The 21,837-nt window shown below is 42.1% G+C and overlaps 1 protein-coding gene across 10 annotated transcripts in view; it reads left to right on the top strand.

Annotated features, from left to right (window-relative positions):
* The window catches only part of LOC139373615 (ATP-binding cassette sub-family F member 1-like), a 33,907-nt gene that overhangs the window by 1,233 nt on the left and 10,837 nt on the right, over window positions 1-21,837 (top strand). For 2 of the 10 annotated variants that reach the window (XM_071114328.1, XM_071114321.1), the window contains exons 2-9: window positions 812-858; window positions 974-1,051; window positions 1,229-1,258; window positions 6,290-6,410; window positions 6,552-6,583; window positions 6,746-6,823; window positions 17,746-17,802; window positions 18,101-18,193. In XM_071114328.1, coding sequence (XP_070970429.1) covers window positions 1,037-1,051; window positions 1,229-1,258; window positions 6,290-6,410; window positions 6,552-6,583; window positions 6,746-6,823; window positions 17,746-17,802; window positions 18,101-18,193 — 426 coding nt within the window. In that variant the 5' untranslated portion in view covers window positions 812-858; window positions 974-1,036. The remainder of the gene's footprint in view (window positions 1-811; window positions 859-973; window positions 1,052-1,228; window positions 1,259-6,289; window positions 6,411-6,551; window positions 6,584-6,745; window positions 6,824-17,745; window positions 17,803-18,100; window positions 18,194-21,837) is intronic. The other 8 variants (XM_071114323.1, XM_071114330.1, XM_071114331.1 and 5 more) reach the window with 6 other exon arrangements.

Genomic DNA, 21,837 nt, shown 5'->3' with positions numbered 1-21,837 from the left:
TGCAATAGACTGTTAGCTAAGATAAAACGTTATTAGCTAGCTAATGTGCCTCAGTCAGTGATCTTTGATTAACAAGTAACTGTCCTGGCTGCCATGCGATATGCTGTATTTTGACAACATAGTGTGACATTAGTGATGGTTAACTAGCTAGCTGGAAGCTACGTTAGTTAACAGCTTGCTATTTTATTTTACTAGGCAAGTCAGTTAAGAACAAAGTCTGATTTACAATGACGGCCTACCAAAAGGCAAAATACCTACTGCGGGATGGGATTGAAAGTATAAACAAATTAAATAAAAATATAGGACAAAACACATCACGACAAGAGACAACACTACATAAAGAGAGACCCTACGACGACAACGCAGCATGGCAGCAACACAGCATGGCAGCAAAACAGCATGGTAGCAACACAACATGCCATGTAATTGTGTCAGACAAATTATTCCTTGTTCTCTACTTGAAAGTCAAGTAGAGAAGTCAAGTAGAGACAGCTCGACATTTAAAATAGTGACGAGTCGTTTGAGGAAGAGTAATAAACTCGGGGTCGTAGCTAGTTATTAATGAATTATTAATTCATAATTCAAGTCATGAAGGATAACGTAGCTAGGTCATAGCTAGTATGCATTGTTTGAAGAACTGCTGTGTTGCCAAAAGTCATTCTGAAAATGTACCACCCCTACGCTCCCCTTGTACAAGGCATTGCCTCCCTTCTGGCTCATTTGGCCACTCTCTTTTGTCATTCAGTGGATCCGTATGTTGATGACCAACTTGCTCACCTTTGTACCTAAATTTGATCTCCCCTCTCTTCAGAAAAATCAGTAAAGAAAGGAAAGAAGGATAAAAAGGGGAAGAAGAGTGTGAGTAGTTATACCTCTTGTGGATATTTTTGAGTTAATTGAATGTGGCGAGAAAGAAAATGTAATCTTCAATGTGAACATTTTAATAAAATGTGTGAACATTGTTCTCACACAGTTCTTTGATGAGCTGGCCACAGATAATAAAACTGAGAAGGAGGATGAAATTGTGCTGAAAGAGATGCAAGGAAAGCAGGTAATTCTATTCCTTAACTACTACATAGATATCATATAGGCTATTTTCAGGTGGATTAATACTTTTTGCAATGCTGTATCAATAACACAATGTCCTGGGATATATTGACATGAATAAATCTACCTTTTGCATAATTTTTTTTTTTTCCCCTTCCCACCCAATTTGCTCTCTTGAAAGACAGTAGATGAGCTTGAAGCGTTTGGGGAGGTTGGTTATATGTAGCCACTACTAGCCAGAGTGGTAGCTTGCCGTATCGAATCTACAATGCAAAGAGAACCATGATACATACAGTGCATTCGGGAAGTATTCAGACCCCTTGACCTTTTTCCACATTTTGTTACGTTACAGCCTTATTCTAAAATGTATTAAAGTGTTCCCCCCTATTCTATTTATTTTGTATTTATTTAACCTTTATTTAACTAGGCAAGTCAGTTGAGAACAAATTATTATTTACAATGACGGCCTACCAAACGGCCTCCTGTGGGGACGGGGGCCTGGGATTAAAAATAAATAAAATATAAATATAGGACAAAACACATCACAACAAGAGAGACCTAAGACAACAACAAAAGACAGCAACACATGACATCACAGCATGGGAGCAACACAACATGACAACAACATGGTAGCAGCACAAAACATGGTACAAACATTATTGGGTAAAGTCAACAGCACAAAGGTCAAGAAGGTAGAGACAAAAATACATCATACAAAGCATCCACAACAGTCAGTAAGGGTGTCCATGATTGAGTGTTTGAATGAAGAGATTAGGATAAAACTGTCCAGTTTGAGGTTTGGTTGCAGCTCGTTCCAGTCGCTAGCTGCAGTGAACTGAAAAGAGGATTGACCCAGGGATGTGTGTGCCCATCAATCTACACACAATACCCCATAATGACAAAGCAAAAACAGGTTTAGACATTTTTGCAAATTGATTCAAAATAAACTTAAATATCCCATTTACATAAGTATTTAGACCGTTTACTCAGTACTTTGTTGATGCACCTTTGGAAATTATTACAGCCTTGAGTCTTCTTGGGTATGACGCTACAAGCTTGGCACACTTCTGTTTGGAGAGTTTTTCCCAATCTTCTCTGCATGTCCTCTCAAGCTCTGTCAGGTTGGAAGGGGAGCGTCGCTGCACAGCTGTTTTCAGGTCTCTCCATAGATGTTCGATCGGATTCAAGTCCGGTCCCTGGCTGGGCCACTCAAGGACATTGAGACTTGTCCCAAAGCCACTCCTGCATTGTCTTGGCTGTGTGTTTAGGGTCGTTGTGCTGTTGAAAGGTGAACCTTCACCCCAGTTTGAGGTCCTGAGCAATTTGGAGCAGGTTCTTTTTTTGTAAATTCTTTATTTAAAAAAAACTACCAAATCGTGGTATCGATTTGGTAGTTAGTCTTGTCCCATTGCTGCAACTCCCACACGGACTCAGAAGAGGCGAATGTCGAGAGCCGTGCGTCCTCCGAAACACAACCCATCCAAGCCGCACTGCTTCTTAACACGATGCCGCTTAACGCGGAAGCCAGCCACACAAATGTGTCGGAGGGAAACAGAGTACACCTGGCGATTATGTAAGCATGCACTGCGCCCGGCCCGCCACAGGAGTCGCTACTGCGCGATGGGACAAGGACATCCCTGCCGGCCAAACCCTCCCCTAACCCGGACGACACTGGGCCAATTGTGCGTCACCCCATGGGTCTCCCGGTCGTGGCCGGCTGCGACAGCCTCGACTCAAACCCAGAATCTCTAGTGGCACAGCTAGCACTTCGATGCAGTGTCTTAGAACACTGTGCCATTTGGGAGGCCCCGGAGCAGGTTTTCATCAAGGATCTCTCTGTACTTTGTGCTGTCATGTGGCTGTCGTGCCTTTTACTGAGTGTCTGGCCACTCTACCATAAAGCACTGATTGGTGGAGTGTTGCAGAGAGATGGTTGTCCTTTTGGAATTTTTGCCCTGAATACTTATGTAAATAAAGTAAATGTGCGAACATTTCTAAATACCTGTTTTTGCTTGGTCATTATGGGGTATTGTGTGTAGATTGATGAGGGGCAACTTTTATTTAATCCATTTCAGAATAAGGTTGTAACATCACAATGTGGAAAAAGTAAAGGGGTCTGAATACTTTCTGAATGTGTGTGTGTGTGTGTGTGTGTGTATACAGTGGCAAGAAAATGTATGTTAACCCTTTGGAAATACCTGCATTTCTACATAAATTGGTAATAAAATGAGATATTCATCTAGGTCACAACAATGGACAAACACAGTCTGCTTAAACTAACAACACACACATTTTGCAGCAATAACCTCAACCAAACGTTTTCTGTAGTTGCAGATCAGACCTGCACAACAGTCAGGAGGAATTTTGGACCATTCCTCTTTACAAAACTGTTTCAGTTCAGCAATATTCTTGGGATGTATGGTGTGAACCTCTCTCTTGAGGTCATGCCGCAGCATCTCAATCAGGTTGAGGTCAGGACTGACTGGGCCACTCCAGAATGTGTATTTTCTTCTGTTGAAGCCATTCTGTTGCTGATTTACTTCTGTGTTTTGGGTCGTTGTCCTGTTGCATCACCCAACTTCTGTTGAGCTTCAATCGGCAGACAGATAGCATTACCTTTTCCTGCAAAATGTCTTGATAAATTTGGTAATGAATTTTTCCGTCGATGATAGCAAGCTGTCCAGGCCCTAAGGCAGCAAAGCAGCCCCAAACCATGATGCTCCATCCACAATACTTTACAGTTGGGATTAGGTTTTGATGCTGGTGTGCTATGCCTTTTTTTTCTCCAGATATTGTTGTGTGTTCCTTCCAAACAACTCAACTTTAGTTTCATCTGTCCACAGAATATTTTGCCAGTAGCGCTGTGGAACATCCAGGTGTACTTTTGCAAACTTCAGATGTGCAGAAAGATTTTTTTTGGACAGCAGTGACTTCTTTCGTGGTGTCCTCCCATGAACACCATTCTTGAGTACGATACGTAAAACACTAAACGTCTACAGAGATGTTGGCATGTTCCATATATTTCTGCAAGTCTTCAGCAGACACACTAGGATTCTTCTTAACTTCATTGAGTATTCTGCGCTGTGCTCTTGCAGTCATCTTTGCAGGATGGCCATTCCTAGGGAGAGTAGCAACAGTGCTGAACTTTTTCCATTTATAGGCAATTGGTCTTACCGTGGACTGATGAACGTCAAGGCTTTTAGAGAAACTTTTGTAACCCTTTCCAGCTTTATGCAAGTCAACAACTATTAAACTTAGGTCTTCTGAGATCTCGTTTGTTCGAGGCATTGTTCACATCAGGCAATGCTTCTTGTGAATAGCAAACTCGAATTTGGTGTGTTTTTTTATTTCTTCTGTAGGGCAAGGCAGCCCTAACCAACATCTCCAATCTCGTCTCAAAGATTTTAGTCCAGGTTAGCTGTATCCTGACTAGAGGTTGACCGATTAATCGGAATGGCCGATTAATTAGGGCCGATTTCAACTTTTCATCACAATCGGAAATCAGTATTTTTGAGCGCCAATTTGCCGAATTTTTTTACATTTTTATTATTTTATTTATTTATTTATTACATTTTTTAAAACTTTTTTAATTTTTATATATATATATATATATATATATATATATATATATATTTATACCTTTATTTAACTAGGCAAGTCAGTTAAGAACACATTCTTGTTTTCAATGACGGCCTAGAAATGTTGGGTTAACTGCCTCATTCAGGGGCAGAACGTCAGATTTTCACCTTGTCAGCTCGGGGGATCCAATCTTGCAACCTTACAGTTAACTAGTCCAACGCAATAACGACCTGCCTCTCTCTCGTTGCACCCCTCAAGGAGACTGCCTGTTACGCGAATGCAGTAAGCCAAGGTAAGTTGCTAGCTAGCATTAAACGTATCTTATAAAAAACAATCAATCATAATCACTAGTTAACTACACATGGTTGATGATATTACTAGATATTATCTAGCGTGTCCTGCGTTGCATATAATCTGACTGAGCATACAAGTATCTAAGTATCTGACTGAGCGGTGGTAGGCAGAAGCAGGCGCGTAAACAGTCATTCAAACAGCACTTTTGTGCGTTTTGCCAGCAGCTCTTCGTTGTGCGTCAAGCATTGCGCTGTTTATGACTTCAAGCCTATCAACTCCCGAGATGAGGCTGGTGTAACCGAAGTTAAATGGCTAGCTAGTTAGCGCGCGCTAATAGCGTTTCAAATGTCACTCGCTCTGAGCATCTAGTAGTTGTTCTCCTTGCTCTGCATGGGTAACGCTGCTTCGAGGGTGGCTGTTGTCGTTGTGTTGCTGGTTCGAGCCCAGGGAAGAGCGAGGAGAGAGACGGAAGCTATACTGTTACACTGGCAATAACAAAGTGCCTCTAAGAACATCTAATAGTCAAAGGTTAATGAAATACAAATGGTATAGAGGGAAATAGTCCTATAATTCCTATAATAACAACAACCTAAAACTTCTTACCTGGGAATATTGAAGACTCATGTTAAAAGGAACCACCAGCTTTCATATGTTCTCATGTTCTGAGCAAGGAACTGAAGCGTTAGCTTTCTTACATGGCGCACATTTTACATGGCACATTTTGCACTTTAACTTTCTTCTCCAACACTTTGTTTTTGCATTATTTAAACCAAATTGAACATGTTTCATTATTTACTTGAGGCTAAATTGATTTTATTGATGTATTATATTAAGTTAAAATAAGTGTTCATTCACTATTGTTGTAATTGTCATTATTACAAATAAATAAACAAAAAAACGGCCGATTAATCGGTATCGGCGTTGAAAAATCATACTCGGTCGACCTCTACTCCTGACTCCAATTAGCTTTTGGAGTCATTAGCCTAGGGGTTCACATAATTTTCCCAACCTACACTGAATGTTTAAATGATGTTTTCAATATAGACAAGAAATCAAATTATTTGTGTTATTAATGTAAGCACACTGTTTGTAAGTTGTTGTGACTTAAGATGAAGATCAGATCAAATGTGATGACCAATTTATGCAGAAATCCAGGTAATTACAAAGGGTTCACATACTTTTTCGTGTGTGTGTTTATATATATGTGAGATATATATATTTCTATATCTATATATATATATATATATATATATATTTCTATATATATAATTGTGATATGTATCATGTGGTCCCTCCCTGCTAATACCTAGCCCTAGTAGTGTCATATGAACCATAATGCCTCTCTAATCTATTTTGCTATCGGTCTCAGAAGAAAAAGAAAGACCGGCGGAAAGGTAGAAGTGGTGAGGGAGATGATGATGATGACGAGGATATGATGGAGAAACTAAAGAAGCTGTCAGTGCAAGCCAGCGAGGATGAGGAAGAGGAAGGTAAGTTGACTGCTTAATCTGTCAAACAAATGTCTACATTTCAAGCTGGAAATGTTCAGTGTTGATAGCCTAGCTAGCCTTTCATCAACTTTGCTCACTCTCTCTCTTCCTCTCTCTCTTGCTCACTCTTTCTCATCCCAGTTGTGGCCCCTGGAAAAGGCAAGGGAAATAAGGTGAGCATGTTGTGCATGCATCGGTCTTGATCACTATATCGCCAGTCTTTACAGTCTTGATCACTATATCGACAGTCTTTACAGTCTTGATCATTCCGTTCTATTACATTTTGGGGGTAGAATACACTATAATCCACTTTTAAATTGTATTTGTTGTCTCAGGGTGGGAACATCTTTGCCGCTCTCAGTCAGGGAGACAGTGATGATGACGGTGGTGATGATGAGAGACTGATGAATAAGGTGCGTGGGGTCTGTTATGTTTGTGTGTCATGTTCTAAATCTGAATGTGGATTCTATTGATACTAACATAGTGTTTTAGAGGTCCAGGGAGCTCTAAGAAAGTGTTTGTTGCATTTTACTAATTCATTCATTCCATCCCACCCCTTCTCGTACTGTTTGTTCCTTTTCTGCTGTCTTTTGGAGTTCATCACACACTCACAATAATAGCTACACATGTTCAAATCAAATCAGAGTTTATTTGTCACGTGCGCTGAATACAACATTACAGTGAAATGCTTACTTAGTGCAAAAAAAGTATTAGGTGAACAATAGGTAAGTAAAGAAATAAAACAACATTAAAAAGACAGTTGAAAATAACGGTAGCAAGGCTATATACCGATGCGGGTTAGTCAGGTTGATTGAGGTAGTATGTAGATATGGTTAAAGTGACTGCATATATGATGAACAGAGAGTAGCAGTAGCGTAAAAGAGGGGGTGGTGGGTGGCGGGACACAATGCAGATAGCCCGGTTAGCCAATGTGCGGGAGCACTGGTTGGTCGGGCCAATTGAGATAGTATGTACAGTCGTGGCCAAAAGTTTTGATTGATACAAATATTAATTTTCAGAAAGTCTGCTGCCTCAGTTTGTATGATGGCAATTTGCATATACTCCAGAATGTTATGAAGAGTGATCAGATGAATTGCAATTAATTGCAAAGTCCCTCTTCGCCAAGCATATGAACTGAATCCCCCCAAAAACATTTCCACTGCATTTCAGCCCTGCCACAAAAGGACCAGCTGACATATCAGTGATTCTCTCGTTAACACAGGTGTGAGTATTGACGAGGACAAGGCTGGAGATCACTCTGTCATGCTGATTGAGTTCGAATAACATACTGGAAGCTTCAAAAGGATCATGGTTACCTGCAAGGAAACACGTGCCGTCATCATTGCTTTGCACAAAAAGGTCTTCACAGGCAAGGATATTGCTGCAAGTAAGATTGCACCTAAATCAACCATTTATTGGATCATCAAGAACTTCAAGGAGAGCGGTTCAAATGTTGTGAAAGAAGGCTTCAGGGTGCCAAAGAAAGTCCAGCAAGCGCCAGGACCGTCTCCTAAAGTTGATTCAGCTGTGGGATCGGGGCACCACCAGTACAGAGCTTGCTCAGGAATGGCAGCAGGCAGGTGTGAGTGCATCTGCACCCACAGTGAGGCAAAGACTTTTGGAGGATGGCCTGGTGTCACGAAGGGCAGCAAAGAAGCCACTTCTCTCCAGGAAAAACATCAGGGACAGACTGATATTCTGCAAAAGGTACAGGGATTGGACTGCTGAGGACTCGGGTAAAGTCATTTTCTCCGAAGAACCCCCTTTCTGATTGTTTGGGGCATCTGAAAAAAAGCTTGTCTGGAGAAGACAAGGTGAGCGCTACCATCAGTCCTGTGTCATGCCAACAGTAAAGCATCCTGAGACCATTCATGTGTGGGGTTATTTCTCAGCCAAGGGAGTGGGCTCACTCACAATCTTGCCTAAGAACACAGCCATGAATAAAGAATGGTACCAACACATCCTCCGAGAGCAACTTCTCCCAACCATCCAGGAACAGTTTAGGAATGAGCAATGCCTTTTCCAGCATGATGGAGCACCTTGCCACAAGGCACAAGTGATAACCAAGTGGCTTGGGGAGCAAAACATCGATATTTTGGGTCCATGGCAAGGAAACTCTCCAGACCTTAATCCCATTGAGAACTTGTGGTCAATCCTCAAGAGGCAGGTGGACAAACAAAAACCCACAAATTCTGACAAACTCCAAGCATTGATAATGCAAGAATGGGCTGCCATCAGTCAGGATGTGGCCCAGAAGTTAATTGACAGCATGCCAGGGTGGATTGCAGAGATCTTGAAAAAGAAGGGTCAACACTGCAAATATTGACTCTTTGCATCAACTTCATGTAATTGTTAATAAAAGCCTTTGACACGTATGAAATTCTTGTAATTATACTTCAGTATTCCATAGTCACATCTGACAAAAATATCTAAAGACACTGAAGCAGCAAACTTTGTGGAAATTAATATTTGTGTCATTCTCAATTTTTGGCCACAACAGTTAAAGTAACTATGCATATATGATAAACAGAGAGTAGCATCACCCTAAAATAAAGGTTGGGGCAAATACTGCAAATGCAAATACTCCGGTTGCCATTTGGAGTCTAATGGCTTGGGGGTAAAAACTATTGAGAATCCTTTTTGTCCTAGACTTGACACGCCTACTACCGCATGGCAAGCGTTACCAGAGAGAACAGTCTATGACTGGGGTGGCTGGGGTCTTTGACAATTTTTAGGGCCTTCCTCTGACCGCCTGGTGTAGAGGTCCTGGATGGCAGGCAGCTTAGCCCCAGTGATGTACTGGGCCGTACGCACTACCCTCTGTTGTGCCTTGCGGTCGGAGGCCGAGCAATTGCCGTACCAGGCAGTGATGCAACCGGTCAGGATGCTCTCGATGTTGCAGCTGTAGAACCTTTTGAGGATCTCAGGACCCATGCCAAATCTTTCTAGTTTCTGAGGGGGAATAGGCTTTCACATCCATATTTTTCGTTATTCCTACATAGGGCTGTTGCGGTCATGAAATTTGGTCAGCTGGTGATTGTCATGCAAATAACTGCCAGTCTCACGGTAATTGACTGTTAATTAGCTTCCACACACAGCTTACAAGCTACTGATGCCGACCGTTGTAGATGTTCCATTTTAAAAAGTCTAATAAATCTATTTAATATAGCCTACACCATCACAATAAATCCATTTGTTTATTTTAGACAGGTCTAAAGAAACGTGATATGAAGAAAATGTAGTCTATTTCAGAAGAACAGAATAGCATACTCTTGAGTTGGCCTTATGTTAGTCCCTGATCTAGCCATGCCATATTGCTGTCGGTTACACTTGTTCATTTATCAGGCAAGATTTGCTTAGAATTCTGTGGCATTATTTTATAGTATGAAGAATACAATTGTACGTAGGAGAAAATATCCTTTCTATTTTTTTCAGCTAACGATTTTCGAGGGAGTGCGCACATGCAACTTTTCTGTGTTTTTCTTAAAAGAAACAGGTCATCCTATATGCTTAATTTAGTTATTTATGCAACTTTTGTTGCGATGCAAACATTGGGCTACATGTTTCGATTTTTTAATACAGGCTGCATGATGCGACTCTAATGATGATTTGAAAAAGTTACATGAAAGGCATGAGCTCTGCACTGTTTCTTTCGCAGGCTTCACACACTTCATCAGTCTCCCATTCAGAATTTGACAAGCATTTGATAATATCAGATCAGACTATTCTTAATTGAATGTGGCCTTTTCGTGTAGCCTATGGGTGGAATAATTTTTGATTTAGAATGCCCCACAAAAAAACGGTGTTTAAGTTTTTAATATGTAAGCATAGGCAGCGCATCCATAAGGCTAGGGTAAGTTATTCCCAAAGTAAATTGAATTAAATTGCCAAAATTATATAGCCTAATTAGCCTACTCATGTATCTACATAAATAAATCTAAATAGGCTACTAAAGCATGATTTGGCCACAGTGGATCATTTGTTTCTTTAAAAAAAAAAGTGTATTGTTTTAAATCGCATTGCCTTCAGTTTGAAGGAAAGGCAACGCACACAATTTGGGCAGATTGTTGAGTTGTGACTGTCTGTGAAATGTAGAGGTGCCAGGCATATCGCAATATTTCAAAATACTCTCGCAGGAAAATATAGTTTGGGAAGCATATTGTTATTGCTGTAAAGAGAAGACAAGGAAAATACTAATGTCTTTTTTTAGTTATCAAAATTCTCAACTTAATTGAGCGAACAACAATATAGCTTATCTTATTGGCACCAGCGGAGAGCATTGGCAACATCCCTGGTGATTGCGCATATTCACCATTTATCATTGTTGGGTCAGTGTTACTTTTTGGGGGATTGTTTTTTTTTGGGGGGGGGCGGTTTCCTTCTCCAGTTTAGGTGGACGTCATATTGTATTTGTGTCTCCCCTTCTCATAGGCCTATTATATTGACAACATTGTTTTTATTGATCTGTTTGTCAGTGTCAGCAGAGTAGGCTACCCTGTCATTTGCATAAAAAAAGATTCTGCTAATGTCTCCAGTCATATAAAGTGTAGTAGAATTGCATGAAATGTGTTCATAAAAGGCTACATTTTTCCCATGCAAAGAAAGAAGAAACGTATGTGATATAGCCCAGGTCTACTCTATGCGCTCAGCCATGCATTGAACCGTCTTTTTTTGCTAGCAGTGAGTGAGTTATATTATTAGCCTAAATTAGCCTACTACTCATAATGTGATGAGTAGATAGGCATATCTTACATAAGTTGGCAAATGCGATGATTCATGGAATGCAATATTATAAAGGTGATTTATTTTTTTATTTTTATGTTGGAAATTGTCTTCCCCGAACTTAACTCCAGGTTGTAAAGTTGATTAATATGCTTAAGTTTAAGAAATATAGCAGCAGGAGAAAGCTGGGATCTTCTTTTCACATGCGATTTTGCAAAGGCAGGGCTTACAAGAACACATGTTTCACTCGGTTCTGTAGGCTATGTGCTCTCTAACCATGTTCAAGGCTACGTTTTAGAGTTATTTGGCCACTTTAGTTGTGATACAAACCTTATCAAAACATATAGGGCTATGGGCTAGGCTACATGATGTGTGAGACTATGATTTAGAAAAAGTCACACAAAAAAGGTGTGCCGTCTGTTGCTTTACTGACCATGCTGGGCAGTGGTAATGCATCATTGACAAGTGGTAATGTCATCCATCAGACTATTCTTTATTTAATCTTGTCTTCAGATATACTAAATAATGTGTGAAATTAGTTTTGAGTTTTTGGTAGGCTAGTTGAGAACAAGTTCTCAGATGAAGCAGAGCAGTGCGACACAAACAACAACACAGAGTTACACATGGAATAAACAAGCATACAGTCAATAACACAATAGAAAAAAATTAAGTCATATACAGTGTGTGCAGATGGCGTGAGGTAAAGGCAATAAATAGGCCATAGTAGCAAAGTAATTACCATTTAGCAAATTAACACGAGTGGTAAATGTGCAGATGATGGGCAAGTAGAAATACTGGTGTGCAAAAGAGCGGAAAGGTAAATAAAAACTATGGGGATGAGGTAGGTAGATTGGATTTTACAGATGGGCTATGTACAGCTGCAGCGATCGGTTAGATGCTCAATTACAGTGGGGCAAAAAAGAATTTAGTCAGCCACCAATTGTGCAAGTTCTCCCACTTAAAAAGATGAGAGGCCTGTAATTTTCATCATAGGTACACTTCAACTATGACAGACAAAATGAGAAAGAATCCAGAAAATCACATTGTAGGATTTTTTATGAATTTATTTGCAAATTATGGTGGAAAATAAGTATTTGGTCAATAACAGAAGTTTATCTCAATACTTTTATATACCCTTTGTTGGCAATGACAGAGGTCGAACATTTTCTGTAAGTCTTCACAAGTTTTTCACACACTGTTGCTGGTATTTTGGCCCATTCCTCCATGCAGATCTCCTCTAGAGCAGTGATGTTTTGGGGCTGTTGCTGGGCAACATGGACTTTCAACTCCCTCTAAAGATTTTCTATGGGGTTGAGATCTGGAGACTGACTAGGCCACTCCAGGACCTTGAAATGCTTCTTACGAAGCCACTCCTTCGTTGCTCGGGCGGTGTGTTTGGGATCATTGTCATGCTGAAAGACCCAGCCACGTTTCATCTTCAATGCCCTTGCTGATGGAAGGAGGTTTTCACTCATAATCTCACGATACATGGCCCCATTCATTCTTTCCTTTATACGGATCAGTCGTCCTGGTCCCTTTGCAGAAAAACAGCCCCAAAGCATGATGTTTCCACCCCCATGCTTCACAGTAGGTATGGTGTTCTTTGGATGCAACTCAGCATTCTTTGTCCTCCAAAAACGACAAGTTGAGTTTTTACCAAAAAGTTATATTATGGTTTCATCTGACCATATGACATTCTCCCAATCTTCTTCTGGATCATCCAAATGCTCTCTAGCAAACTTCAGACGGGCCTGGACATGTACTGGCTTAAGCAGGGGGACACGTCTGGCACTGCAGGATTTGAGTCCCTTGCGGCGTAGTGTGTTACTGATGGTAGGCTTTGTTACTTTGGTCCCAGCTCTCTGCAGGTCATTCACTAGGTCCCCCCGTGTGGTTCTGGGATTTTTGCTCACCGTTCTTGTGATAATTTTGACCCCACGGGGTGAGATCTTGCGTGGAGCCCCAGATCGAGGGAGATTATCAGTGGTCTTGTATGTCTTCCATTTCCTAATATTTGCTCCCACAGTTGATTTCTTCAAACCAAGCTGCTTACCTATTGCAGATTCAGTCTTCCCAGCCTGGTGCAGGTCTACAATTTTGTTTCTGGTGTCCTTTGACAGCTCTTTGGTCTTGGCCATAGTGGAGTTTGGAGTGTGACTGTTTGAGGTTGTGGACAAGTGTCTTTAATTAATACAGGTAACGAGTGAATGACAGAGGAGCATCTTAAAGAAGTTACAGGTCTGTGAGAGCCAGAAATCTTGCTTGTTTGTAGGTGACCAAATTCTTATTTTCCACCATCATTTGCAAATAAATTCATAAAAAATCCTACAATGTGATTGTCTGGGTTTTAAAAAAAAATGTTGTCTATCATAGTTGAAGTGTACCTATGATGAAAATTACAGGCCTCTCTCATCTTTTTAAGTGGGAGAACTTTCACAATTGGTGGCTGGCTAAATACTTTTTTGCCCCACTGTAGCTGATGTTTAAAGTTAGTGAGGGAAATCTCCAGCTTCAGCGATTTTTGCAATTCGTTCCAGTCACTGGCAGCAGAGAACTGGAAGGAAAGGCGGCCAAAATAGGTGTTGGCTGTGGGGATGACCAGTGATATATACCTGCTGGAGCACGTGCTGGGTGGTGTTATTGTGACCAGTGAGCTGAGATAAGGCAGAGCTTTACCTAGCATAGACTTATAGATGACCTGGAGCCAGTGGGTCTGGAGAGGAATAGGTAGCGGGGGCCAGTCGATGAGATCATACAGGTCGTAGTGGTATATGGGGCTTTGGTGACAAAACGGATCGCACTGTGATAGACTGCATCCAGTTTGCTGAGTAGTGTTGGAGGATATTTTGTAAATGACATCGCCGAAGTCAAGGATCAGTAGGATACCCTCGTAAAACTGACTATGTTTGGAGGCATGAGTAAAGGAGGATTTGTTGTGAAATAGGAAGACAATTTTATTTTGGATTGGAGATGTTTAATATGTGTCTGGAAGGAGAGTTTACAGTCTAGCCAGACACCTAGGTATGTGTAGTTGTCCACATATTCTAAGTCCTATCTGTCCAGAGTAGTGATGCTAGTCGGGCGGGTGGGTGCGGGCAGCAAAAGGTTGAAAAGCATGCATTTAGTTTTACTAGCATTTAAGAGCAGTTGGAGGCCACGGAAGGAGTGTTGTATGGCATTGAAGCTTGTTTGGAGGATTGTTAAGTGTCCAAAGAAGGGCCAGATGTATACAGAATGGTGTCGTCTGCGTAGAGGTGGATCAGGGAATCACCCGCAGCAAGAGCGACATCATTGATGTATACAGGGAAGAGTCGGCCCGAGAATTGAACCCTGTGGTACCCCCATAGACTGGCAGAGGTCCGGACAACAGGCCCTCCGATTTGACACACTGAACTCTATCAGAGAAGTAGTTAGTGAACCAGGCGAGGCAGTCATTAGAGAAACCAAGGCTGTTGAGTCTGCCGATAAGAATATGGTGATTGACAAGAGTCAAAAGCCTTGGCCAGGTCTATGAAGACCGCTGCGCAGTACTGTCTTTTATCGATGGCGGCTATGATATCGTTTAGTACCTTGAGCGTGGCTGATCAAATCGGAAACCGGATTGCACAGCGGAGAAGGTACGGTGGGATTTGAAATTATCTGTGATCTGTTTATTAACTTGGCTTTCGAAGATTTTAGAAAGGCAGGGCAGGATGGATATAGGTCTATAACAGTTTGGGTCCAGAGTGTCACCCCCTTTGAAGGGGGATGACCGGGGCAGCTTTCCAATCTTTGGGGATCTCGGACGATACAAAAGAGAGGTTGAACAGACTGGTAATAACGGTTGCAACAATGGCAGTGGATAATTCTAGAAAGAGAGGGTCCATGTTGTCTAGCCCAGCTGATTTGTAGGGATCCAGGTTTTGCAGCTCTTTAACTTCTTGACGCTACCCATCCCTTTAGCGGGATAATTGTCATCAACAACTGCTGAATTGTAGAGCGCCACATTAAAATAATATTACTAAAAATATTTATATTCATGAAATCACAAGTGCAATATAGCAAAACACAGCTTAGCTTTTTATTATTTCACCTGTCGTGTCAGATTTTGAAAATATGCTTTACAGCGAAAGCAATCCAAGCGTTTGTAAGTTTATCGATCGCTTGACAAAACATAATGTATACCTAGCATCAAGTAGCTTGGTCACGAAAATCAGAAAAGCAATCAAATTAATTGTGTACCTTTGATCTTCGGATGTTTTCAATCATGAGACTCCTATTTACACAATAAATGTTCCTTTTGTTCCATAAAGATTATTTTTATATCCAAAATACCTCAGTTTGTTTGGCGCGTTATGTTCAGAAATCCACAGGAAAAAGCGGTCACGACAACGCAGACAAATTCCAAATAGTATCCGTAATGTCCACAGAAACATGTCAAACGTTTTTTTATAATCAATCTTCAGGTTGTTTTTAAAAATATATAATCGATAATATATCAACCGCAACTGTCTTTCTCAGTAGGAGAGGGAAAGGCAATGGCTGCCCAAACTCTGTTGCGCAAAGCAAAACGCTGCTGGCGCCCAGCCATACAATGACGCGATGTTGTCTTTCTCGCTCATTTTTCAAAATAAAAGCCTGAAACTATGTCTAAAGACTGACACCTTGAGGAAGCGATAGGAAAATGAATCTGGTTGATATCCTTTTAAATGGAGCAAAGGCAGGCTATGGAACATGGAGTTTTCAAAATAGAAGCCACTTCCTGGTTTGATTTTCCTCAGTGTTTCGCCTGCAATATCAGTTCTGTTATACTTACAGACAATATTTTGACAGTTTTGGAGTGTTTTCTAACCTAATCTGTCAATTATATGCATATTCTAGCATCTGGTCCTGAGAAATAGGCTGTTTACTTTGGGAACGTTATTTTTCCAAACATAAAAATAGCGCCCCCTATCTTCAAGAGGTTAAGAACATCTGCTATCTGGATTTGGGTGAAGGAGAAGCTGGGGAGGCTTGGGCAAGTAGCTGCAGGGGGTGCAGAGCTGTTGGCCGGGGTTGGGGTAGCCAGGAGAAAAGCGTGGCCAGCGGTAGAGAAATGCTTGTTGAAACTCTTGATTATCGTGGATTTATCGGTGATGACAGTGTTACCTAGCCTCAGTGCAGTGGGCAGTTGGGAGGAGGTGCTCTTACGCTCCATGGACTTTACAGTGTACCCAAAACCTTTTGGAGTTAGAGCTGCTGGATGCAAATTTCTGTTTGAAAAAGCTAGCTTTTGCATTCCTTTCTGACTGTGTGTATTGGTTCCTGACTTCCCTGAAAAGTTGCATATCGTGGGGACTATTCGATGCTAGTGCAGTCCGCCACAGGATGTTTTTGTGCTGGTCAAGGGCAGTCAGGTCTGGAGTGAACCAAGGGCTATATCTGTTCTTAGATCTACATTTTTTTTAAAGGGGCATGCTTATTTAAGATGTTGAGGAAATTACATTTAAAGAACGACCAGGCATCCTCGACTGACGGGATGAGGTCAATATCCTTCCAGGACACCCGGGCCAGGTCGATTAGAAAGGCCTGCTCGCAGAAGTATTTTAGGGAGTGTTTGACAGTGATGAGGGGTGGTCGTTTGACCTCAGACCCAAAGCGAATGCAGGCAGTGATCGCTGAGATCCTGATTGAAAACAGCTGAGGTGTATTTGGAGGGCAAGTTGGTCAGGATAATATCTATGAGGGTGCCCATGTTTAAGCATTTTGTGTTGTTCATTGATAACTTGTGTGAGATTGAGGGCATCTAGCTTAGATTGTAGGACTGCCGGGGTGTTAAGCATATCCCAGTTTAGGTCACCTAACAGACTCTGAAGATGCGCTCAGCCATGCATTGAACCGTCTTTTTTTGCTAGCAGTGAGTGAGTTATATTATATTAACGAACTCTGAAGATAGATGGGGGGGGCAATCAATTCACATATGGGGTCCAGGGCACAACTGGGAGCTGAGGGGGGCCTATAACAGGCGGCAACAGTGAGAGATTTATTTCTGGAGAGATTCATTTTTAAAATTAGAAGCTCGAACTGTTTGGGCATAGACCTGGGAAGTTAGCCTGCAAAGTTCTGTCAATCTCTGCAGTAGATTGCAACTCCTCCCCCTTTGGCAGTTCTATCTTGATTGGAAATGTTGTAGTTGGGGATGGAAATCTCAGAAATCTCATTTGCGTTGATGTCAGTGTGGGGGGCAATACATCAGTGCAAGGCCATTAGCGACTGGCAGTTAGGAAGTTCAGTAGCCTACTAATGACCATTAGCAGCATTAGAGCGCAGTTTTGGAGAAGCCTAGTTACGGTGTCTAAACGGTCACGTGGAATTTGACTGCGGTCCTGACTGCCGGCGTGGCGGTAATACGGTCACCATAACAGCCCTATTCCTACATCATTTCCTTTCATTGCATTTCATCTACATGTGTTGGACAAATTGGCATTGGCCAGAAGTGTTGGGGCTTGCAAGGCACTTAGAATCGAATGATTTTTGAATCAAGCATGTCATTTTTCTTCATAACGACTTTGTGCTTTGGTGTAAGGGCATCTCTAATATTAAGGAACTGGTGTATCTGTGTGTTTGTCTTTGCGTCTTTAATACTTTAACACAGGAGGTTGAGAAGGTGCATAAGGGCAAGAAAAAAGATAAGCCAAAACCGAAAGCCAAGGTGGGTGATGGAATGGATTTATTCTCCTACTACACACTCTTCCCACCCCCACCATCCCCTCCCCCATCCAACAGGGTTGATAACGGAAAGCAGCACATTTTAAATTGTTCACTAACACATTCCCCTCTCAATCTATTCCCTTTTTATTTCACAACACTTTATTTAACGACTTTTCTCTTTCTCATAGACCTCATATCTGCAGATCTAACCCACTGAAATACTCAACACAATAAAACTGTCTGATCTCACTTGTTCCCAGACATGAAGCCTCACTCTCCTTTTCCCTACATAAAACCAGGCTCCCTCCGATGATGAGGAAGAAAAGAAAGACGGGGATGAAAAGACAGCTGTGAAAAAGAACATGAAGCCAGAGGCTAAACCAGCACCCAAGGTCAGACTTTTGATAGGCATTGTGGAATTTTCACTATATTGCTTAGCCTATCTAGTCATTTCAGATCTGCTGGAGTATCTAGGGAGTTCAGAGTATATCCTAGCGCTTTATGGTGAACTAAATGAGAGACTCACTTTTTTATTTTATATATATACACTGCTCAAAAAAATAAAGGGAACACTTAAACAACACAATGTAACTCCAAGTCAATCACACTTCTGTGAAATCAAACTGTCCACTTAGGAAGCAACACTGATTGACAATACATTTCACATGCTGTTTTGCAAATGGAATAGACAACAGGTGGACATTTAAAGGCATTTAGCAAGACACCCCCAATAAAGGAGTGGTTCTGCAGGTGGTGACCACAGACCACTTCTCAGTTCCTATGCTTCCTGGCTGATGTTTTGGTCACTTTTGAATGCTGGCGGTGCTTTCACTCTAGTGGTAGCATGAGACGGAGTCTACAACCCACACAAGTGGCTCAGGTAGTGCAGCTCATCCAGGATGGGACATCAATGCGAGCTGTGGCAAGAAGGTTTGCTGTGTCTGTCAGCGTAGTGTCCAGAGCATGGAGCCGCTACCTGGAGACAGGCCAGTACATCAGGAGACGTGGAGGAGGCCGTAGGAGGGCAACAACCCAGCAGCAGGACCGCTACCTCCGCCTTTGTGCAAGGAGGAGCAGGAGGAGCACTGCCAGAGCCCTGCAAAATGACCTCCAGCAGGCCACAAATGTGCATGTGTCTGCTCAAACGGTCAGAAACAGACTCCATGAGGGCGGTATGAGGGCCCGACGTCCACAGGTGGGGGTTGTGCTTACAGCCCAACATCGTGCAGGACGTTTGGCATTTGCCAGAGAACACCAAGATTGGCAAATTCGCCACTGGCGCCCTGTGCTCTTCACAGATGAAAGCAGGTTCACACTGAGCACATGTGACAGACGTGACAGAGTCTGGAGACGCCGTGGAGAACGTCACTGCTGCCTGCAACATCCTCCAGCATGACCGGTTTGGCGGTGGGTCAGTCATGGTGTGGGGTGGCATTTCTTTGGGGGGCCGCACAGTCACACCTCCATGTGCTCGCCAGAGGTAGCCTGACTGCCATTAGGTACCGAGATGAGATCCTCAGACCCCTTGTGAGACCATATGCTGGTGCGGTTGGCCCTGGGTTCCTCCTAATGCAAGACAATGCTTGACCTCATGTGGCTGGAGGGTGTCAGCAGTTCCTGCAAGAGGAAGGCATTGATGCTATGGACTGGCCCGCCCGTTCCCCAGACCTGAATCCAATTGAGCACATCTGGGACATCATGTCTCGCTCCATCCACCACAGACTGTCCAGACTGTCCAGGAGTTGGTGGATGCTTTAGTCCAGGTCTGGGAGGAGATCCCTCAGGAGACCATCCGCCACCTCATCAGGAGCATGCCCAGGCGTTGTAGGGAGGTCATACAGGCACGTGGAGGCCACACACACTACTGAGCCTCATTTTGACTTGTTTTAAGGACATTACATCAAAGTTGGATCAGCCTGTAGTGTGGTTTTACACTTTAATTTTGAGTGTGACTCCAAATCCAGACCTCCATGGGTTGATACATTTTATTTCCATTGATCATTTTTGTGTGATTTTGTTGTCTGCACATTCAACTATGTAAAGAAAAAGTATTTAATAAGAATATTTCATTCATTCAGATCTAGGATGTGTTATTTTAGTGTTCCATTTATTTTTTTGAGCAGTGTGTGTGTGTATATATATATATATATATATATATACATGCACGCACGCGCGCGCACACACACACACACACACACACACACACAGTTGAAGCTGGAAGTTTACATACAAGTCTTTAACTTGTATTATAATTTTTTTATACCCCCTTTTTCTCCACAAATTCTTGGTATCCAATTGTTAGTAGTTACTGTCTTGTCTCATCGCTACAACTCCCGTACGGGATCGGGAGAGACGAAGGTCGAGAACCATGCGTCCTCCAAAACACAACCCAACCAAGCTGCACTGCTTCTTAACACAGCGCGCATCCAACCCGGAACCCAGCCGCACCAATGTGTTGGAGGAAACACCGTACACCTAGCGACCTGGTCAGCGTGCACTGCGCCCGGCCCGCCACAAGAGTAGCTAGTGCGCGATGAGACAAGGATATTCCCAAACCCTCCCTAACCTGGACGACGCGAGGCCAAGAGTCTTTGGTTAAGGAGTCTTTGGTTAAAACTAATTTTTCAACCACTCCACAAATGTCTTGTTAACAAACTATAGTTTTGGCAAGTCGGTCAGGACATCTACTTTGTGCATGACACAAGTAATTTTCAACAATTGTTTACAGGCGGATTATATAACTTATAATTGACGATATCACACTTTCAGTGGGTCAGAAGTTTACATACACTAAGTTGATTGTGCCTTTAAACAGCTTGGAAAATTCCAGAAAATGATGTCATGGCTTTAGAAGCTTCTGATAAGCTAACTGACATCATTTCAGTCAATTGGAGGTGTAGCTGTGGATGTATTTCAAGGCCTACCTTCAAATTCAGTGCCTCTTAGCTTGACATCATGGGAAAATCAAAAGACATTAGCCAAAACATTGTAGACCTTTACAAGTCTGGTTCATCCTTGGGAGCAATTTCCTAATGCCTGAAGGTACCATGTTCATCTGTACAAACAATAGTACGCAAGTATAAACACCATGGGACCACGCAGCCATCATACCGCTTAGGAAGGAGACTCGTTCTGTGTCCTAGAGATGAACGTACTTTGCTGCGACAAGTGCAAATCAATCCCAGAACAACAGCAAAATACCTTGTGAAGATGCTGGAGGAAACGGGTACAAAAGTATCTATATCCACAAGTAAAATGAGTTCTATATCGACATAACCTGAAAGGCCGCTCAGCAAGGAAGAAGCCACTGCTCCAAAACCGCCATAAAAAAGCCAGACTATGTTTTGCAACTGCAGATGGGGACAAAGATCATACGTTTTAGAGAATTGTCCTCTGATCTGATGAAACAGAAATAGAACTGTGTAGCCATAATGACCATCATTATGTTTGGAGGAAAAAGGGGGATGCTTGCAAGCCGAAGAACACCATTCCAACTGTGAAGCACGAGGGTGGCAGCATCATGTTGTGGGGGTGCTTTGTTGCAGGAGGGACTGGTGTACTTCACAAAATAGATGCCGTCATGAGGGAGGAAAATTGTGGATATATTAAAGCAACATCTCAAGACATCAGTCAGGAAGTTAAAGCTTGGTCACAAATGTAGCTTGGCCTACAAACCTGACTCAGTTACTCGAGCCCTGTCAGGAGGAATGGGCCAAAATTCACCCAACTTATTGTGGGAAGCTTGTGGAAGGCTACCCCCAACGTTTGACCCAAGTTGCACAATTTAAAGGCAATGCACCCACATACTAATTGAGTGTATGTAAACGTCTGACCCACTGGGAATGTGATGGAAGAATTAAAAGCTTAAATAAATCATTCTCTCTGTTATTCTGATATTTCACATTCTTAATAATGTGGTGATCCTAACTGACCTAAGACAGGGAATTTTTACGAGTATTAAATGTCAGAAATTGTGAATAACTGAGTTTAAATGTATTTGGCTACGGTGTATGTAAATTTCCGACTTCAACTGTAT

The sequence above is a fragment of the Oncorhynchus clarkii genome, chromosome 18 (assembly GCF_045791955.1).
Source record: "Oncorhynchus clarkii lewisi isolate Uvic-CL-2024 chromosome 18, UVic_Ocla_1.0, whole genome shotgun sequence".
NCBI lineage: Eukaryota > Metazoa > Chordata > Actinopteri > Salmoniformes > Salmonidae > Oncorhynchus > Oncorhynchus clarkii.
This window is presented reverse-complemented; position numbering and strand designations above follow the sequence as displayed.